The 19,365-nt window shown below is 42.6% G+C and overlaps 1 protein-coding gene and 1 non-coding gene across 3 annotated transcripts; both read left to right on the top strand.

Annotated features, from left to right (window-relative positions):
- The first annotated feature begins 1,230 nt into the window (after nt 1–1,230).
- mapre3a (microtubule-associated protein, RP/EB family, member 3a) lies at nt 1,231–10,602 on the top strand. Of its 2 annotated transcripts, none has more exons than XM_086182825.1 (7): nt 1,231–1,360; nt 3,515–3,642; nt 3,730–3,875; nt 4,174–4,330; nt 8,019–8,161; nt 9,000–9,152; nt 9,237–10,602. In XM_086182825.1, exons 2-7 carry the CDS (start codon nt 3,522–3,524, stop codon nt 9,303–9,305), a joined length of 789 nt encoding a protein of 262 aa, XP_086038951.1. In that variant the 5' UTR covers nt 1,231–1,360; nt 3,515–3,521; the 3' UTR covers nt 9,306–10,602. The 2 variants fall into 2 exon arrangements, with proteins under 2 accessions (XP_086038951.1, XP_086038950.1); XM_086182824.1 differs by having other exon boundaries at nt 4,174–4,366.
- A 204-nt stretch (nt 10,603–10,806) lies between these two features.
- trnaa-agc (transfer RNA alanine (anticodon AGC)) lies at nt 10,807–10,879 on the top strand. Its single transcript has one exon. It is a non-coding gene; the product is annotated as a tRNA-Ala (tRNA).
- Nucleotides 10,880–19,365: the final 8,486 nt, after the last annotated feature.

The following is a 19,365-nucleotide window of genomic DNA, read 5'->3' as shown; positions in this document are numbered from 1 at the left end:
TTCACTTTTTTTGTTTTGAAAATTAATACTACTACAACTACCAACACTATTACTGTAACGATAATGAATAACTTTCATTCTGGATTTCACAATGATTTAATATCCAGTGAAGGACAGTGTGAAAATATGGGGCCTGCAAGTTTGAGACCTTTGTATTATAGCATTTGTTAAGTGTATCTTTGCATTACTTAAGTTTTGTTTTAAGTTTGAGATGGTAGACCTCCCCTTCAACAAAGGCTGGAATAAGGTGCATTCCTTACTCCTCTTTACTTAGTTTCTTGGTTTCTTTATTGAAGCATTATTTTGTTGTTTGATCCAGTAGACGGTCGACTATTAAGCTGAGCTAGCCGACGACTGCTAACCGTCCTGAGTAATTTATTAGTTTCTGACAGTTTGGAAAGTAGGAAAAACTTCCATCCATCAAATTTCTATACCGCTCTATATCGGGGGGGGGGGGGGGGGGGGTACACAGTTACAGTACCTTGGGTCCCCACCAGGTCCCACATGCAGAGCATCGTCACAGCAGGTTTTGGAATCTGCTGAGCTGCGGCACTTCTCGTAGATCTCCAGTAAAGACTCATTCTTCTCTGGCAGGACATGACCGATCACCATTGTTGTACCACCAGCTAAAGCAGCTCGCATGACAATCAGGAGTTCACTGACAAAAACATACAAAAGAAATCCTTAGAAGAATTAAACAATGACTGGATCAACATCCATCCATCCATTTTCTATAGCGGGGGAAGCGAGGATCAAACCAGCAACCCTTTACTAGACAGCCACTCAACGTCTGAGCCATGCCAGCCTCTATAGACAAACATTAGCAAAATCAAAATCATTTGATAAATATTAAATCATTTTGGGGTTTTTTACTTCATCATGTATTTGTTTATTCAAGAGGCAGGGTGCTACACAGCCACTCTACCTCTGAGCCATGCTGCCCCCAGTAGGAAAAGCTGTCCAACTTTTTACTTGCACCACATAATTTGTTACATTTTTTGTATTAGCACTTTTAGTGCCATAAAATCAGATTTTTCCACTTTTGTTGGTATCATAGCGACGGATAAATAATTAACATAAGGTATCTTTGTGCTGCCTGACCTCTCTGAAACCTTAGAGGGCCTAAAACTCCAACCACACACACATCATGTGTCTCTTAGCTGGAACAAGCCAAAGTCCTATTTATAATAAACCTTTACCAGCATGGAGTCGGGCGCATGCGCAGTGGGAGCTGGATTGTTGCAGCCCCAGACAGGGCGGCCCGTTACCAAGCAGTGAGCAGCACGCAGGGCTGACAACGACGACAGCACTGACACACGGAATACTGCTAGCTTCATAACTACACACACTCCTGAATATTGTGAGTATCGTAAGGGTGTTTAAACCAGTCTACTTATTTCTTTATTTGTGTGTGTATGTTGTAGAGTGTTTAATTACATGCGGGTAGAATTTCCTTCCGTGCGCTGACAGTCCTGAGGTATTCGGGGAGGCCTGTAGAGGGGGCCGCTCGGGGAGCAGCACCACCTTTGCAGGGTTATAACATAGCAAAACGGGCACATTTATTGTTCTCAGCTCAGGCTACCAATCGGAAACCCCCGCCCATTTGACTTCAGCGATTAGCACCCAGGATTTCGCTGCAACGATCCGGGTATTCTCACAGGCCTTTTAGGAGAATGCCTTTTAGGAGAATGGGCTTCCCTTTCATGCGCCGCTCGATCCAAGAATCCATATTTATCAGAAATCACACCCACTTTGCGGTTAACGCCCATTAATGCAGGTGAAAACAGAAGATTTTTCCATTAAAGGGGTTGGTAGCCGGCCATAATGATTATTTAAGTCCCATGGGGAGGAAAGCTGCTCCAATGCGCCGCTGAAGGTACATTCACAATAGTGCCATCATCAGAAATCAGTGCTGATTGGAGCTGATTCAGGGTCAGATTATGTGACATTTCTCTCTAGCTGTAGGATGAGACCTTAAAAATAATCCCTCCAGTCTTAGTTTCTGAATCCATGTTAATTGTGTCATAAAAAAGGTGTTGCAGGCCCATGTCGACCGAGCTGGAAGGTATTAGCAGGCGAGCAAAGTGAGCACAGAGGAGGCTGAGAGCTGCCAGATGTGTAAAGCTGCTCACAAACATCAGGATATTTCTGTGTAATCTACAAGAGGATTATGCTCACAGCCCTCATCATCACCACACATCTGTGGATTAAAACTGAAACTGAAGACGCTTCTCAGGCGCTAGTCAAAAATGAAGTATTTCCTTAAAGGATAACAGGACATCAGGAAAGGTTTGTGACCCGGCCCAAGAGCTGCAGTCTTTAAAAACCCTGCCTCATCCCAGCCAGAAAGGGACACCCTCAAAAGCATCAATCCAAAGATTCATCCTGCTGCATCAGAAGGCTGGGGTTGCAAAGTCATGGGATTACAGAGTGTATGCTAGTGGGTGTATCATTTAGGAATGTACATAGCATGTTTGCTATCTAGTATAATCCAGTAAATCAGATGTGTCATGTCCAATATGATGAGTGAATGGGTTAAATTTGTTGGTTATTAAACTTTTAAAGGTTGCAACATTTTAGAAAGCACACTATTTGGTTTGTATTTGTTGTTGGTGGGTTTCAGTTTGTTTTGTTTTGTACATTAAGTCGAAGGAAAACTGCAAATACAGTCAAACTGAGCTGAAATGAATATAAATAAGCATAGTCACTACTGTGTTTTACTGTTATTGCGCTACTACTGTTAGTCTAGTCTGTATTTCCTCAGTGAGGGATAAGCTGCACACACAGCAGATACACACAACCTAGTAAAACTTTTGCTTTTTGTTCTTGTGGAAGAAAAAGCAACACGGTCAACGTGTAATTTGAATATGTGGTTGTGTGTTGTTATGATGCATTCCTAGTAGCAACCAAATTACACTGGTACTACCAAGAAGTGTTTTGGAAAGCCTGAACACCCCTGCTGCTGCTAAGGCTAACAGTAGCAGCACATCTGTAAACTTAGAAAGTCTGACTTCTTTTTGGCTGTAAAAAAAGAAAGTGTGATCGGGTCTCAGGACTAAATTTCAGGGACAGGTGTCTGGTCTCATGTGAACTTTTGCTCTAGTCCAGTGTGTCAGGTAAGTAGTTTTGGGGAGGATTTTATTTATTTTTTTTTATGTAACCTTTATTTAACCAGGGATAAAATCACATTGAGATAAGGCATCTGTTTTGCAAGTGAGCCCTGGCCAAGGTAGCAGCACACAACGAACAACGTCAGGACAGACAAAATACTAATAACATAATTGGGACAGACAGGGTAATAAATACAACCACAAAATAGAAATAAAACAAGTTCAGGTGAGTCAGGGTTGGGCGTTTGGCGGGGTAGAAGAAATGGTACCTTTAATGATGATGGACTTAAATTTAAAATGTTTGTTTATGATCTGCTTAGTTCAGTTAACGGTTTCAGGATCCTGCTACCAACAGACCAACAAAACTCCAACTCAAGCACCTCTTCTCGTGTGTTTTATTTTAGGAAGGGGATGGCAGTGAATGTGTATGCCACATCTGTGTCTATCGACAACCTCAGCCGACATGACATGCTGGCATGGGTCAACGATTCTTTGCATCTCACCTACACCAAGATTGAGCAGCTGTGTTCAGGTAAGGCCAGTACCCAGGTGAGTTTTCCTGAGAACAGAAGAAAAGATTCCTGGCTGTTCGGAACTAAACAAAAGGTGTGTTTTCCAGGAGCTGCATATTGCCAGTTCATGGACATGTTGTTTCCGGGTTGCATCCTTCTGAAGAAGGTCAAATTTCAAGCCAAACTCGAGCATGAATTTATACATAACTTCAAGGTTCTTCAAGCAGCTTTTAAAAGGATGAGTGTCGACAAGGTTAGAATCTTTTTATTTATTTATTTTTTTGAGAATGTTAAAAGCAACACAGCAACTTTTTGGGAAAATACACTCAATTGTTATCTTTCTAGAACATGACGTGACAATGGATGATGTAGGCCTGTTAACCCCATTCACTGCCATTCATTATGCTATGCTAACTAGTTGTTTTGTGGTCTCTGTGGGTCTACTGGTGTGTTTCCTAAAAAATTTGGCATGCTGCTTTAATATGATATATTGTTGAAAATACCTGAATTTTTTTTAACCTCATTTCCAAACTTGTATCTCCACTGTTTAGATAATTCCTGTTGAAAAGCTCGTAAAAGGGAAGTTCCAAGACAATTTTGAGTTCGTGCAGTGGTTCAAGAAGTTCTTCGACGCTAACTATGACGGGAAGGAGTATGACCCTTTACTAGCCAGACAGGGGCAGGACGTGGCCCCTCCCCCCAACCCAGGTGATCACTTTATCCACAAACCAAAGAGAAACCCAGGTAACCCAACAGTTTTGCCTCAGCTGCACGGTCTTGCTGAGCTTTGGATGGCTCAAAAGCGCTCCCTGCAAGCAAGCGATGTGAGCAGCACGATTCACAAAATGACTGCTGTCTTCTTAGACCCATCTCACTGCCCAGCATTCACAGGCAACATGACACAGTGTAGGTACGACTGAGGAGTAGTCATCTCAGTACCTACTGGGATGCACCATTAGCAAGTATTGAATATCATGCTAGAATTCTATTTGATCATTCAGTATGATCAGAGAGATGAGATTTTCCCTGTGCACTGCATCAAGCAGGTGATGCAACAGTCCAGTTTCATCTGTTGGTTTTTCAGTTTTGATATTTTCTTTTCTTTTTTTCAATTGTGTTATTTTTACGTTTGTATGTGGAGCTTTATATGTTTGCCGAACCCTGTTTTTGTTTGTTCCTGTTTTATTTTGAAATGTACCTCCCTCTTGTGTCACGATTGGTTTCACTTCCGGTTTTTGTCTCTTTTTTTATCACCTCCTTTTTCGTATCATCACCTCTGTCACATGAGTTCATTATTCTCCTCTCAAATTAGGTCGTGTTTACCGTTTTCACAAGGAGATTCCATATTAAGGCCTCTGTCTTGGGGTATTTCTGACCTGGCAAGTGGGAATTTGCTTGAAGGTCTGAGCTCTCAATTCATGTACACAACTTTCCACATTGTAAAGTTCAGATGTTCCATTTGAAGGCAGCAGAAATCCTCATCAGCTCAGTTCCCAGTGTTTCTCAGCCAATCAGCTCCCTCTCTACCCTTGCGGTTTCCCACCTATCACTTGTTTTCTCATTAGTTCATTTTAGGTCCAAGTCGCTTTCAGTAAGCTAAGTTTACATGGACGGAAATAATCCCACTATGGACCTATATAAATACTGCCTTAAATGTTTTGACCGAAGGGATTTTTCCAGAATATATCATTCATTTTCCTGTTTCCATGCTACAGAGCAAAGTCCAACTAATAATCATAGCACAGGTGTGTGCATGTCTGCAGTAAACTCCAATAACTAAGGTCGGAATGCTGCAGTCTGACGACTGCTTACTTTAACTATGACCTTACTCTGGTTAATGTCAATATAAAATGGTGTTTACATGGCAGTGTCTTTTTCAGAATATTGCCTTAATTGTGTTAATATCAGAATATTGTTGTCCATGTAAACATGCTCATTTTCATTGTTAGTTTATGTTTATGTCAGTTAGTTTATGTTATTTTGGATTTTAAAAAAAAAAAAAAATTCCCGGTTCCTTGATTCATGCCTGCCTGCTGTCTACCTACCTCCACTCCACCACTGACAGCAACAGTAGTCAGGATTTTGGATTAAATTAACTTCAATTTATTTCAACCGAATTTCCTACGACCGGTGCTCTTATTTAAATTGGTCTGTTGTAGTTTCTGTCTCTCCTCCTTCTCAGAGAGCCTAAAAGGCTCTGTCATGTCTCCAGTAATTGAGTCCATATCAAAGGTTTGTATCAGAGAGTTTTTACTCATAAATAAGAATAAGAATACTTTGTTAATCCCACACAGGGGAAATTTAAATAGTTTCTGCAGCATTTACAGAGGGAAGAAGAAAGGATAATATAAATTAAAAGAAACATTATTTACGAGATATGAAACAAAAACTAAAAATATTAACATTTAAATTGGACAATTTACAAAAAAATATTAAAAATAAGAATATGTTATTGCACCTGTAATGGCACATCCCTACTAGGGCGGTTTACCATCAGGAACACAGTCCCGATTACATATTTGTTCGTTACTCGAGTTTGTTTCACAGTTCTCACTTTTTTTTCAGTAATTTCTTTACCCTCACATTTAAATATTACACTGTGTTGTCACCCCCAGCTCAGAGTAAAATATCTTGCAAATGCTTGTGTGAGAAGCGCAGTCTCGTACTGGACTCAACCTCACTGCATGAGCTAACTTTTTACAGTTAAATATTCATCATTTTTCTGCAGGTTGTTTCTGATTTAGTCTCAGACCCCCTAAGATCTTTTTTTTTTCCCCTAACATAAGAGTGCATGAGACCCTGTGAGTTTGTTATTTTAGAATTTTGGTGTATTTGCTTCTACACAGCAGGAAATTTGTTGACAACAGAAGTGGCATGTTTTTTTGTGTCACAATATCAGGAAAACACCACTTCACTATGTGCAATATGTCTTCCTGACGCTTTAATAATATTAATTGATATTTTCTTTTGTCCACACAAGATTTCCCTCTGAAATTCTAAAATCACAAATTCTCATGCAGTCTCATTTCATAAGAAATATTTTTTGGGGGGGGACCAATTTATAAAGTTATTATCATGAGTGATGGGGCGGCATGACTTGGAGGTGAAGTGGCCGTCTAGCAACCGAAGGGTCTCTGCTTCGATCCTCACTTCCCCCGGTGACCATGTTGAAGTATCCTTGAGCAAGATACTGAACCCCTAATTGCTCCTGATGGCCCTGCGATGGACTGACAACCCGTCCAGGGTGAACCGCGCCTCTCGCCCAATGTCAGCTGGGATAGGCTCCAGCCCCCTGCAACCCTTAACGGATAAGCAGAATAGAAAATGGATGGATGGATGGATGGATCATGGGTGAATATTTAACCATAAAAAAAATGTTCCCATGCGACTTCAAGGTACTGGGGAGTGAGGTTTACACAGTCCACAATACCGTGAAAACATTTTGCATCATTTTAAGATTTTGCTTTTTGTCTTTTATGTGGAATTTGAAATTGCACATAAAAAAGTGCATAGAATTACAACCAGTGATGCAGTGAAGTTTGATGACGATTAAGAAAATAGTGACGTAACTAACCTGAAGCCTGACAATCAGTGCTCTGCCTCTGTGAAAGCTTTTGCTTTGAAAATCATAGCGAACAGTCTAATTTGATTTGCGTGTGGTAAACCTGATGTGTGACTTTGATGTGGTTTTTCATTAAATCAAAATAATGCATGTCAGCATGTTTGTCCACTGCTTGAACACTTAAAGAGAGGCAGGAAAAAGTTTGAGATTGAATATAAATTGAGATATTTGGCTATTTTGACACATTTTATAATTTAACATTTTTTTCAAATCTGGCAATCTTAATGTGTCTTTTACATATTCATTATTAGATAGAATACAGAAATGTCATCAAAGTCACAACATAAGGCTTTAAAAATATGCTGACAACATCATTTATGATGTGCTTTATCCATCACCATAGCAGCTACAAAGCTAATGTAAACGCATTAGTTCCCTCTAAATGAATGGACAGGACTTCTAAATTGGTTTTTAATCAATAGTTGGTGCTTATATGAATGCTTAAACAGGTTCTGCTTGCTATAATAATTTGCCATTTATATACTTGCCATTAAAAGATCTGTTTATATTTCATGGGGGACATTTAGGCCTCAATTTGTGCAAAAAAAAGCTCAAGTTTGTATCACCTGCATGCATGCACAAAATAAAGTTTGTGGAATTTGACCCCCATCACTTTGCAGTTAAAGCACATTAACTGAAACTCTTAATGGGTCACATGATGAGGAGGAATGTAAGCAAAACGCCTGTCAAGAGTCATATCAGCACCTTACTGTTGATTTAATACTTGGAAAAAGTAAAATGCTTAACATTTCTGACCATCTCTGATTACTCCAGGACCACAGAGGACATCTCCTACAGTCCCTAAAAACATGCCAACACCACAGCGAGTCCAACACAACACCCCAGCTATGAGGAAGAATCCATCTTTGTCCAGAAATGGGGGCAGTGATGCTGAGATCATGGAGCTAAACCAACAGGTAGACTTTCACAGCAAAGGTTATATTATTCCCTCATATGTATTTTATGAGTCTGTATTCGTATCACTAAAGATTTGCACATGCAGGTGACAGCTTTTTCTTTCAAATGGCCAGCAGGGGGCGACTGTAGTAGTAGTCCAAGAGAGGATTATAATTCTTGTTCAGTTTAATTTTTTTACCTTAGTGAACATTTTTCTAATCAGTTGATGGTTTCAATCACCAGTTTCTAGTCTTATTTAACAAAGCATTGTTTTTAAATAATGGTCCCTTTTAGAGTTAAATTGAAAATAAACCCAGAAATATGTCAGAATGTGCCCACTTTGGGATTGACTATTCAGTAGCATCAGTTAGATCCAACCCTCCACAGCACCATTGCATGATGCACAGCTCTGTGATAAGCAGAATATCACACACAAGCGCCCTCAGCCACCAGGTAACACATGCTGAAGCCATCACAATGAAAAGCACTCAGTTTAAAGTAATAGTACATTATATTTTCATTGTCATAAATGCCCTGTACATTCAAGCCCTTGCTAATGAGTTAAAAAATTAAATCTCTATGGAGTTCACAGCATATAGTTTGTGTCCATAGTTACACCCCCGCTCTGCAGCAAGGATACAAACTGCTCTATTGATAGAGCTTAAATTTGAGGAAATAACCAAGTCATGTAAAGTCAAATGTGATTCGACCAAATGGAGTAAATTGTGATAGTGAAATTAGTCATTTCTTATATCCTCCGTGACAGGGTAGGCCACAGAGGACACCACCACATGGCTCATAGCAGCCTTCCAGAATCTACCATCAACATAAACTTTTCTCTCATCATGTCTTTGCCAGTTGATGGAGTTGAAGTTAACCGTTGATGGACTAGAGAAGGAGAGAGACTTCTATTTCAGCAAACTACGGGACATTGAGCTGATCTGCCAGGAGCACGAGAGTGAAAACAACCCAATCCTCAGCAGGATAATCAACATTCTTTACGCAACAGAGGTATTTATGAGGGTTTCATAATTTAAGTGAAATATTATGTCAAGAAGAGTTTGATCTTATGTCTCCTTGTCTTTTGTATCTCAGGAAGGCTTTGCACCTCCAGAGGACGAAGACCTCGATGAGCAAGCCCACCTGGACCAGGATGAATACTGAACCCTTCATATGTCCACTAACATTACAATCCCCTTCCCTTTTTTTTTTTTTGTTTTTTTGGTCCTCATTTCTTCATTTCTGCGCTCTCTGCACGCTCTCTATGAATACTTGCCATTATCCCTTCCCCTCCTTTTGGCTTTTCCTTTCTGTCTCACATCTATATCTGTTAAACCCCCCCCCCCCCCCCCACCCAGCCCCATCCCCCACCCCATCATCCTCCTGGCATCCACAACGACGACGCATCATTTGCTGCTCTTCCCCGCCTCCACTGACACAGTAACAATAACCAGTTATTTCAGCATGAGTAAAGTGAAGCAAGCCTGGCATGGAGGTTGTTATGGCATACGGTGAATTTAAGTCTGTAAATATTACCGATATTTTGATTTCTGAGATAACAATGTCTTTGCTCATTATTTATTTGCCTTTGGTGCGCTGTTAATACTACTACCACTACTAGAGCACAGACCAACACTGCTCCAATGTGCCATCAGGACTGAGCTACAAAACTGTAACGAAAGTGACTTTGTTATAACAGTTTCTTATTTATTTAACTTATATTTAAGCCAGATTAACCTTCTGTAGCAAAAAAAAAAGATGCAAAACCTACTGTACATTAAAATGGAGGCCCTGTGTGTTATTTCAGTTTGTTCTTGAGTCAAGCTTTTGGTTTCTGTCGTAGTGGGTTCATCACGGTATGTCGAAACGCTGAAGGAGATATTTTAGTGTAATGACTCAAAGCATATGATCAGCTGCAATTATTCATTATTGATCAGCAACATATCTGAGCATGAGAATGTTACGCATTGACTGTGAATGAGTGATATTTTGTAAATGTATTTTATGTGGAGATTTTGTCTGATAACGCACGGTCCTGGTTAATGAATCTGTCTGGCCAACACGCAGTAGGCTAGAAGTTTAAAACTTAGACTGACATGGTTTAGATTGTAGCAGTTCTGATGTTTTACTCTAAAATATAATGGACCCGACCACTGAATTAATACACATTCACATGATCGATATTGTCATGTTCTTAAAGCTAATCATACTTTTAATTTGCTGTGAAGGATCGCCCAGGGTGTATGAGTTTGGAAAATAAGAGAACATTAGCAAAAAAAAGTCTACTTGTCCTTTCCCAGCCTTTATTTTATTTTATTATATTTTATTTTTTATTTTGACTTCGCAAACTGGCTGGTGTCTGCTCTGGAACTCGCATTCATTGACCACTTAAACATCTACAGAACACTCATCATTTTGAGTTTTAAATAAACAGTTGTGACATAAACCGTTTTGTTGTCGGGGTTTTATTCCGCATATTGGTGGATTGTAAGTGTGTGCAATAAAGCTTCGTAACAATGGTCGGTGATATGTCAACCTCACTTTGCACTAAATCAACTGAAATATAATATCAGGAACACAGTCCTGATAATATACAGTAATATAAATTCATGAGCCATATCAGTATCTTTATGACAATACTTGTAGGCGTCTGCTCGTTGTTCATGGGGGATTAGCTCAAATGGTAGAGCGCTCGCTTAGCATGCGAGAGGTAGCGGGATCGATGCCCGCATCCTCCAGCAACACTTTTGCATAACCGAACCGTGATCACTTCTAAAATGTTTGTCGACGTCATTTCCCTAATGGAATGTCAAACCACTAAAAACACTTTTAACAACAGCAGTACAATGTTAAAACTGCAGATCGTTGATCGTACATGAAAAACAGATACTAGTAGGTAGTTCTTGAGGACCGTACTTTCCCAGAAATCACTCGACACAGACGCGTTTTTTCAACACGGGAGGGGGACTTACTAAAATGGCTGAGCGCTCCCTTGGCATGCGAGAGGTAGTCAGTGGGTTCGAAATTTAAAAAAAGTTTTATCGTCGAGCAGAAGAAGTTAACCAAGATCGCCGATAAACAGCCTGTATGAGAGCTGTGGTCTTTAAAGAGGTCAACGGAGTATAAGCAACGCCATTATTCACCCTTCAAACGAGCCTAAGACTAAGTGACACTTTTTTTTAAAAAATATCCCAAGGTCAGGTAACATGATGCATTAAAAAACACACACACTAAGGATATTTCTAAAACTTGTGGGAAGATCAAGTAGGAAGAAAAAAAAATTAAATGTTTTTTTTTTTGGTAAACTTCTGGAACTTGAGCCACAGGAGGTTCATGTATGGTGTAGGAATTTTTTCAACAAGTCATCATTAATCAATCAGAAGGACCCACAGACTCTATATTGCGCTGTTCAAAATCCGGAGAGGACACCTTCCAGTTGTTTCAAAAGAATTTATACAGATTAACAGGAAAGAATACAGAGCTCTGGAGATCATCTTCCCCTATGCTGGAGTCAGCATACGCAGATGCGTCGTCCCTGGCGTTGGGGCAAGAAGTCCAACAATCTAACTATCTTCTCCAGTTTTATGTGTTACAAGGAGGTGCTTACGTGTTCGCTTCTGCGTGTAAGTGTGTATTTTTGATCTTCGTGTTATTTTGCAGATTCTTCTGTCTGACCGCGTGCCAGTACCTTCTGTTCCATCGTGGCCTTCTTGTTGCAGCTGTGAAGATCAAAACCTCTCTTTCCCTGATTCACGACCTTGCTCTTATCTACTTCTGACTCCCTCTACTTCATCCTACCATAGAAATTCTGTGGACTCTGTTCTGACTTAATTAGTTTGAGGGAGTGATGCTAGCCGTGAGCTACACTCCTGCTATTCCCTGTTGTGACCTTTTCAACTGTGTCCTCTCTTATACAATCTGGTCTGTGCTTCGCTGCCTTGTGTTTCCTGCACTCTATTTTAAGTAAATATATGTATAAATTTAACTACAGTTTAAGCAAATATATATGTATGGATTAATCTACAGTTAAAGCAAATATATGAATAAATTTATCTACATTTCCCCCTGTTGAGCACTTCTAAGTGCTCACTTTTTCAGCTGGATAAATTTATAGCTGATCATCCAATTGTGGGGTCTTATCAGTGTACTCATCTACCCAGACGAGCTCAGGTCCAACCTCATCCAGGGGAGGAGCTGAGGGTTCAGTGGTGGACAGCATCTGGTATGCTGGAGGAGGCCCAGTCTGCATATTAACTTTCTTCCCCACTGCTGCTGAAATCACACGCTCACACATAGATCTGATTAGTGGGATACAACAACAACCAAAAATAATCAATAATGCAAATGCAACCAAGATGCCAGAGAGAACACTCTTAATCATTCCCGACCATTTGCCAAACATATTTTCAAACCAGCCTGTGAATGGATCATCAATTCCTGAATGCTCCTTTAATTCTATCAACAAAGCCCTCAGTCTATCTAATGCTCTAGTCACTGATCCGTCTGGGGTTTTAGGTCGGTCATGTTGGTCTCTGTTGTCATCATTTGGTATGTCGGGGAATATCCTGCGGCTTGCTTTGCAGCCATATCTGCAGCTTGATTTCCCTTAGCCACTATAGTTATGCTTGTATCATGTCCCTTGCACTTCACTACTGCAACCGTTTCCGGGAGCATGAGTGCTTCCTCTAATTCTCTCATCATGGTCTCATGTCTGATTGGTGTGCCTGTTGAGGTGCAGTAGCCTCCTCTTCTCCATTCTGGGAGTTGCACATGTGTTGCGTTAACTGCATATGCTGAGACCGTGTATATGTTTACTCTCTGTCCCTTCCCTAATTTGCATGCCTCAGTGAGTCCCACAATTTCTGCCTTCTGTGCTAAGGGGCCATCTATTACTTGCCCTGTTGCTAGGGTTTCATAGGTTCCATCTGCAGATAGTTTCACTAAAGCCCATGCTGCGGAGAGTGAACCATCATGTTTTCTAAAACAACATCCGTCAGAAAACAATGTGCATGTGGCGTCATGATTAGGTGTTGCCGTCAGGTCTTCTCTCAGTGTCGAGTCTTGTATGGCTCTCGGGGCGCACTCGTGCGGTTCCCCTTCTGTCATGTGATCTGCCATATTTATCCCCTCGTGGGTGTACGTCAAATTAGGTGCCAACAGAGCTTTCTCTATTCTGGACTGTCTTGTTCCTGTCAGAGTGAATGCCTCAGAGGATACCAACCCCACAACTCCACAAGAGGTCAAGATTGTACATGGGTGTCCTGCTATGAGATGTTCGCTTTTGTGTAGTAATTTAGTCAATCCTGCTGCGTGTCTTACGCAAGGTGGTTGTTTGGTTTCGACTGTGTCTAATGCTACACTCAGATACTTTAACACTGCTCGCCTACCTCCCCCTGTTTTCTGGAAAAGAACACCATTCATGGTGTTGCCTTTTTCAGAAACATCAAGGTAAAAAGTCTGAGCGTAATTTGGTGCTGAAAGAGCGGCTGCTGTTGCTAGTTCTTGTTTCACTTGAACAAATGAGTCCTCTGCCTCTGGTGTCCACACCAAGGGATTAAATCTATTCTTCAGTCCTTGTTCGTTAACTAGCCGGCGAAGCGGGGTCATCTTGTGGGTGTAGTTGCTAATATGATGACGGCTGTAGCCTGTAAGGCCCAGAAATGACATCATGTCACAATCTATTTGAGGCTTGGGATATCTCAGAATGGTGTTACAATGCTCTGCAGAAATGGAAGTGGCGTTACCGGCGACTAGTCTTCCCAAAAATGTTACTTGGGAGCGCGCACATTGTAATTTGGATTTTGACGCTTTAAAGCCTCCTAAAGCTAGGGATTTCAGGCATGCCTGGGTGGCTTGTAAACACTCAGATTCAGTGGGTGCGGCAATGAGACTATAGTCTACATACTGTAGTAACATGCAATCTGGCGGGAGGTGGAGGGTTTTAGATAAATGTTCATGTAGCGCACGATTGAACAGGCCAGGTGAGAGAGAGAATCCCTGAGGTAGAACTGTGTACTGATATCTGTGTCCATTCCACGTGAATGCAAAGTACTTGCGCAGTTCAACTGGCAGAGGTATTGAAAAGAATGCGTTTGCTAGATCAATCACTGTGAAAAACTGTTGTGTTGGAGATAGTTGAGACAGGGCAGTGCGCGGATTTGGAACCGAGATAGGAGGTGTGATTACACGTGCATTAACAGCTCTCAAGTCATGAGCCATTCTCCAATCTCCATTGGGTTTCCCTACAGGTAGAATAGGAGTGTTCCAGGTAGAGGTGGAAGCCTCCAGAACATCTTTTTGTTCAAGGTCCTTGATAATCTGAGTGATGGGCCCGACAGCACTGGGCTTAGGTGGATATTGTGATATCCAAACGGGCGGTCCGGGTGACACTTCAAATGTTACTGGTGTTTCAGGGTCACAGTGTCCTACATCTGTTTTTCCATCTGACCACACCGAAGGCGATATGGTACTGAGGAGTTCTGTAGTCATGTCACTATCTGAATTTTCACGTCCATGTTGTCTTGTCAACTCACACTGTTGCAACACCGATGGGGTCACAGTGTGATGAGTGATGCGATAAGTCTCTAGGGAGGCTGAATATGTTAAGCCTTCCACCTGCGTCTGTTTCCAGTCGGTCCCTAAATGGGCCGCTTTGGTCATTGGTCCGAGATCCTTAGCATCCACTCTAACTCCCAACAACAGTGAGATATGTGGGACTGAGGCATCTCCAAACCATTCATCTTGTTCGGGGGTCAACACCACATGGGCTGTCACTCCTGTTTTATTTACATATATACAATCTGACTGCAGCATCCAGTGTGAACCAGTCACTTGACTAAACGCCTCTTCATATACCTCATTAGTCTGATATCGATCATAGAGGAGAGTACAATGATACGGATCAGTAGGAGGATCATAGGGGTGCATGGAGTTAATCCATGGGCGCCATTGATGGAAAAGAGTCATCAGACTTTGGGGACCAGGTTCATCTAGACACAGTTCTGCCCAGTAGATGGTAGCGTTCACATTTTCTTTAACTTCAGGTTCATGCATCAACCATTGTCCAGTCGCTGAGGAGGCCAGCACCGAGTTGGTAGGTGTCATCTTTATTCCATTAGGGAAAGATATTTCCAGTCCCGTTTCACCACACAAAATAGAAGCATTACATTTAGTCAACAAGTCTCTTCCCATCAGGGGAATAGGACAGGATGGAGAGTACACAAACTGATGCTGCAAAGTTTGTCCACTGACTGCTGTTCGGAGGGGGTGGGTAAATGGGATGGCAGTTGGCTGTCCATTAAAACCCACTAGTTCCACTTTTCTGTCAGAGATAAGAGCTTCTGGGAGGCTATGATTTATAGGAGAATATTTTGCTCCTGTGTCCACCAGCATGTCAACAGCTACTCCCTCTACTCTCACTCTTAACAGGGGGTCAGCCAATCCCCCTGCTGTTGGAACCGGGCACCCCTATTGTGGTGGATACCAGTCCTCCCTTTCCCACTGAGGCATCTGGTATTGTTGTGAAGTCAGGTGTTGTTGTGATGCCTTATGTTCCAGTGGTGGTCCTCCCTGACCACGCCCACGTCCCCTCTGGGATGGAGGTTTGTTAGGACAGTGACGTGCCCAATGATCTAGTGCCCCGCAGACATAACATCCCTCCCCCTGCAGCGGCCCCTGGTTACCGTTCCCACCTCCCCGACCACTGCCTCCTCCTCTCTGTTGAGAGTAACCACGCCCTCTGCCTCCTCCTCCTCGTTGGAGAGGGGCCTGATAGTACTGAGGCTGGGATCCAGGTTGAGCCCACTGGTACTGCAGTGGATAGTATGGTAAGGCTGGTACCACAGGTGCAGGCATTACTGGTGCCGGTGGTGCAGGTGCGGCCTGCTGTTGCACCATCTGTTTCTCTGCTTTGGCAGATTTCTTAGCACCGGTTGCTTGTTCTCTGGCTTGTGCTATTTGGAGTTTAGTCAGTTGCATCTTCAAGTCCTGTAATTCTTTATTAGATTTAGCTGAGTCACTGTCTTCTTGTCTGAGTCTGTGAGTAAACACTCTGCACCACTGTGCCAAGTTATCTCCACTGCAATGAGGATCATTTTCCATCTCACTGCGCACCTTCTGTGACACTCCTGTTAACAGAGCCATTTTAAATTGAGTGGCTGCTAGTGGGGAATGATTTGGTCTTTCACCTGTTCTGTTCTCCCACTCATCCTCACATCTGTTTATGAAGGAGGAGGGAGACTCACCAGGCTGTCTGGAAAACACTGTGTGAGGGGCTGTGCATGAGGGCGGAAACGCCCTTCTCAGTGCATTTCCCCACACTCTCGCTATTTGTGGGTAAGGCATGTTATCAGGTGCACCGTTAGTGTCAGCTTCTGTGTCGATGTCTAGTACACGTGATACTGAAGTACACGCTCCTACCAGGGCTCTCATGTCCCCTATGGAGAGTGTAGTCCCCGCTGTCAGGGAGTGTAACTTTGTCAGCCAGGGTCCTGCACCCTCATCCCATAAACTGGGAAGGCGTCTAACCAACGTGTCTCTGTCAGCGAGTGGCCACGGTTTGTATATCACTTCCCCACCCCCTGGTTGTTGTATCAGCGGCATAGCGAACATCGTTGTTTTGCTACTCCTGCCTGTAGATTTACTGCGTGTGTGATCAGACACAGGGCTAGCAGAACGGCTTCCTGGTCTACTGGGTGCTCGACCTGGTGGACGGCTTTTTTGTGTTGGCACGTCATCATCAGAGTCTTCGCGCTCGAACACAATGTCACATTTCAGTTTTCCTGGCATATATTTGTGATCTTTATCACGTGGTTTTGGTGTCAGTGGAGGTCTATCAGGTAGCGTCTCTCTGGGATCCCATCCTCTGGAGTGAGGCGAGTGATATTCTGTTCTTGTCTGTAGTTTTCTGACTGACATCCATCTTTCATCAGTACTGGGCTTTGCACACTTTTTAGGGGGCTCAGGTCTCAGTAGGGGGTTTACAAACAGTCTGGGTTCTGCTGTAGACCTGCTTTTCTTTTTCGTAGGGGCGGGTTTGTCAGCTGCGTCATGGTCAGTCTTGTCCTTCTGTGGTTTGTCACCATTATTCTCTAGTAGTCCACCACCATATTCTTCTTCTATGTCTCTATATGCTTGCTCATCTCTCTCTCTCTTCTCCCTGTCCTCTCTACTTTCCCTGTTTCCACCTTCATTTCTCAGTCTCTTCTCTTCTAGTCTCCTTCTGGCTTCTTCTAACTGCTCTCTCACCTCATTGTATTCTGACTGTCCCTGTCCACCGGAGGCCTCATCCTCCTCTTCCTCAAACTCCACCTGTACATCTCCCTTCACCGAGATAACAGGCATCTGCAACACTGCCGCAGGCGCTGGAGGTGCCGACGGACCTGAGTACGGAGGAGGTTTCTCCTGCGTTCCTTTCAGCGTCTGTATGTGACACCTGGTTCCAGCTGCCATGGCCATCAAATGCAACATTGCTCTCCACTCATCTTTCTTCTGACCTGCTTTAGCATGCTTCTTCCGGCTCAATCTGCCGGGTTTCACTTTGTCATGATCCATCACTTCATCATACGCCGCCTTCTCATCCACACACAATCTGTCCCTAATACACTGGAGTCCACCGACTCCCCACCACTTCTGTCCTTTGCATTGTTTAGTGTATTCATCAATGTTCTGTCTCAATGTTTTCTTTCCCTTGTCATCACCACAATAGCCAGATATCGCCTGCGATATTAGGCCTTTCCACCACACCTCCCACTGTTCACAGTTTAGTTTATCATTGTTTGCCATGGTCTTTCACAATTATAATCACACAACACAGTTCAAATGTGGCCACACACACTTATAGAGGTGTCAGTGGATCTTGTCCTCCTCAGTTATCTCTCCTCATATGCTTCTACGCTATCCCAAGATAGTGTGATGAGGAAACATAGGTCTGAGAATTTTACTGACTCCTCACCAAGTGTCCAATCCCAAAATTCCCACAGACCCCAGAGACACACAGACTGCGTAAGTAATTTTAATCAGAGAGGTTGCAGTTTTCCCAACAAGCTTCTACCACTCGATTTTACTGAGGGGCGGATGTTACTCACTGCAACAGTCTCATTACTTATTCTTCCCACTTCGTCTGTTTTGGATGCCTCAGAAACCACCCACACAAATCCCCGTGCACGTTTTTTTTTTTTTTTTTGGACGTATTTTACTTCTCTTATTCTTCTGTGACTTCTTCTTTATGAGTTGTTAACTCAATGGACTCCGACACTTAAGCCTGCCAAGCCCGTAGCGCCAATTTACCGCTGTCCAATTCATATATTCGGGGGACTCTATTGCCCCGGGCCTTGCACCCACTAGTGCCGTTTGTCACTATATTGGACCCTCACTCCAATATTTTAAATCGGACCCTCTCTCCAATTAATTCAAAGTCGAACCCTCTCTTCGATCTTTGATAATTTCTTTTCTGTTAATCTTTGATGTGTCCAATTCACTATGAATGACGGTGGTCTTCACAATTCTCTTAATTTGGATTGTCCAATGGCAGTACTTTGATACAACAGGTGACTGCTTACCTTATTTCACGTGGCGCGCCAGAGAATTGAGAAGTCCGAGACACTCGAGGTGGTCCTCAATCGACCGAGTTACCGATGTCCCTCCTTCATATCACGTCGGGGTCACCAAGTTTCTGTAGGAATTTTTTCAACAAGTCATCATTAATCAATCAGAAGGACCCACAGACTCTATATTGCGCTGTTCAAAATCCGGAGAGGACACCTTCCAGTTGGTTCAAAAGAATTTATTCAGATTAACAGGAAAGAATACAGAGCTCTGGAGATCATCTTCCCCTATGCTGGAGTCAGCATACGCAGATGCGTCGTCCCTGGCGTTGGGGCAAGAAGTCCAACAATCTAACTATCTTCTCCAGTTTTATGTGTTACAAGGAGGTGCTTACGTGTTCGCTTCTGCGTGTAAGTGTGTATTTTTGATCTTCGTGTTATTTTGCAGATTCTTCTGTCTGACCGCGTGCCAGCACCATCTGTTCCCACTGTAGACTTCTCGTTGCATCTGTGAAGATTAAAACCTCTCTTTCCCTGATTCACGACCTTGCTCTTATCTACTTCTGACTCCCTCTACTTCATGCTACCGTAGAAATTCTGTGGACTCTGTTCTGACTTAATTAGTTTGAGGGAGTGATGCTAACCATGAGCTACACTCCTGCTATTCCCTGTTGTGACCT

The sequence above is a fragment of the Aulostomus chinensis genome, chromosome 17, assembly GCF_037954235.1.
Source record: "Aulostomus chinensis isolate RoL2024-O1b breed Wild chromosome 17, RoL_Achi_v1.0, whole genome shotgun sequence".
Taxonomy (NCBI): Eukaryota; Metazoa; Chordata; class Actinopteri; order Syngnathiformes; family Aulostomidae; genus Aulostomus; species Aulostomus chinensis.
This window is presented reverse-complemented; position numbering and strand designations above follow the sequence as displayed.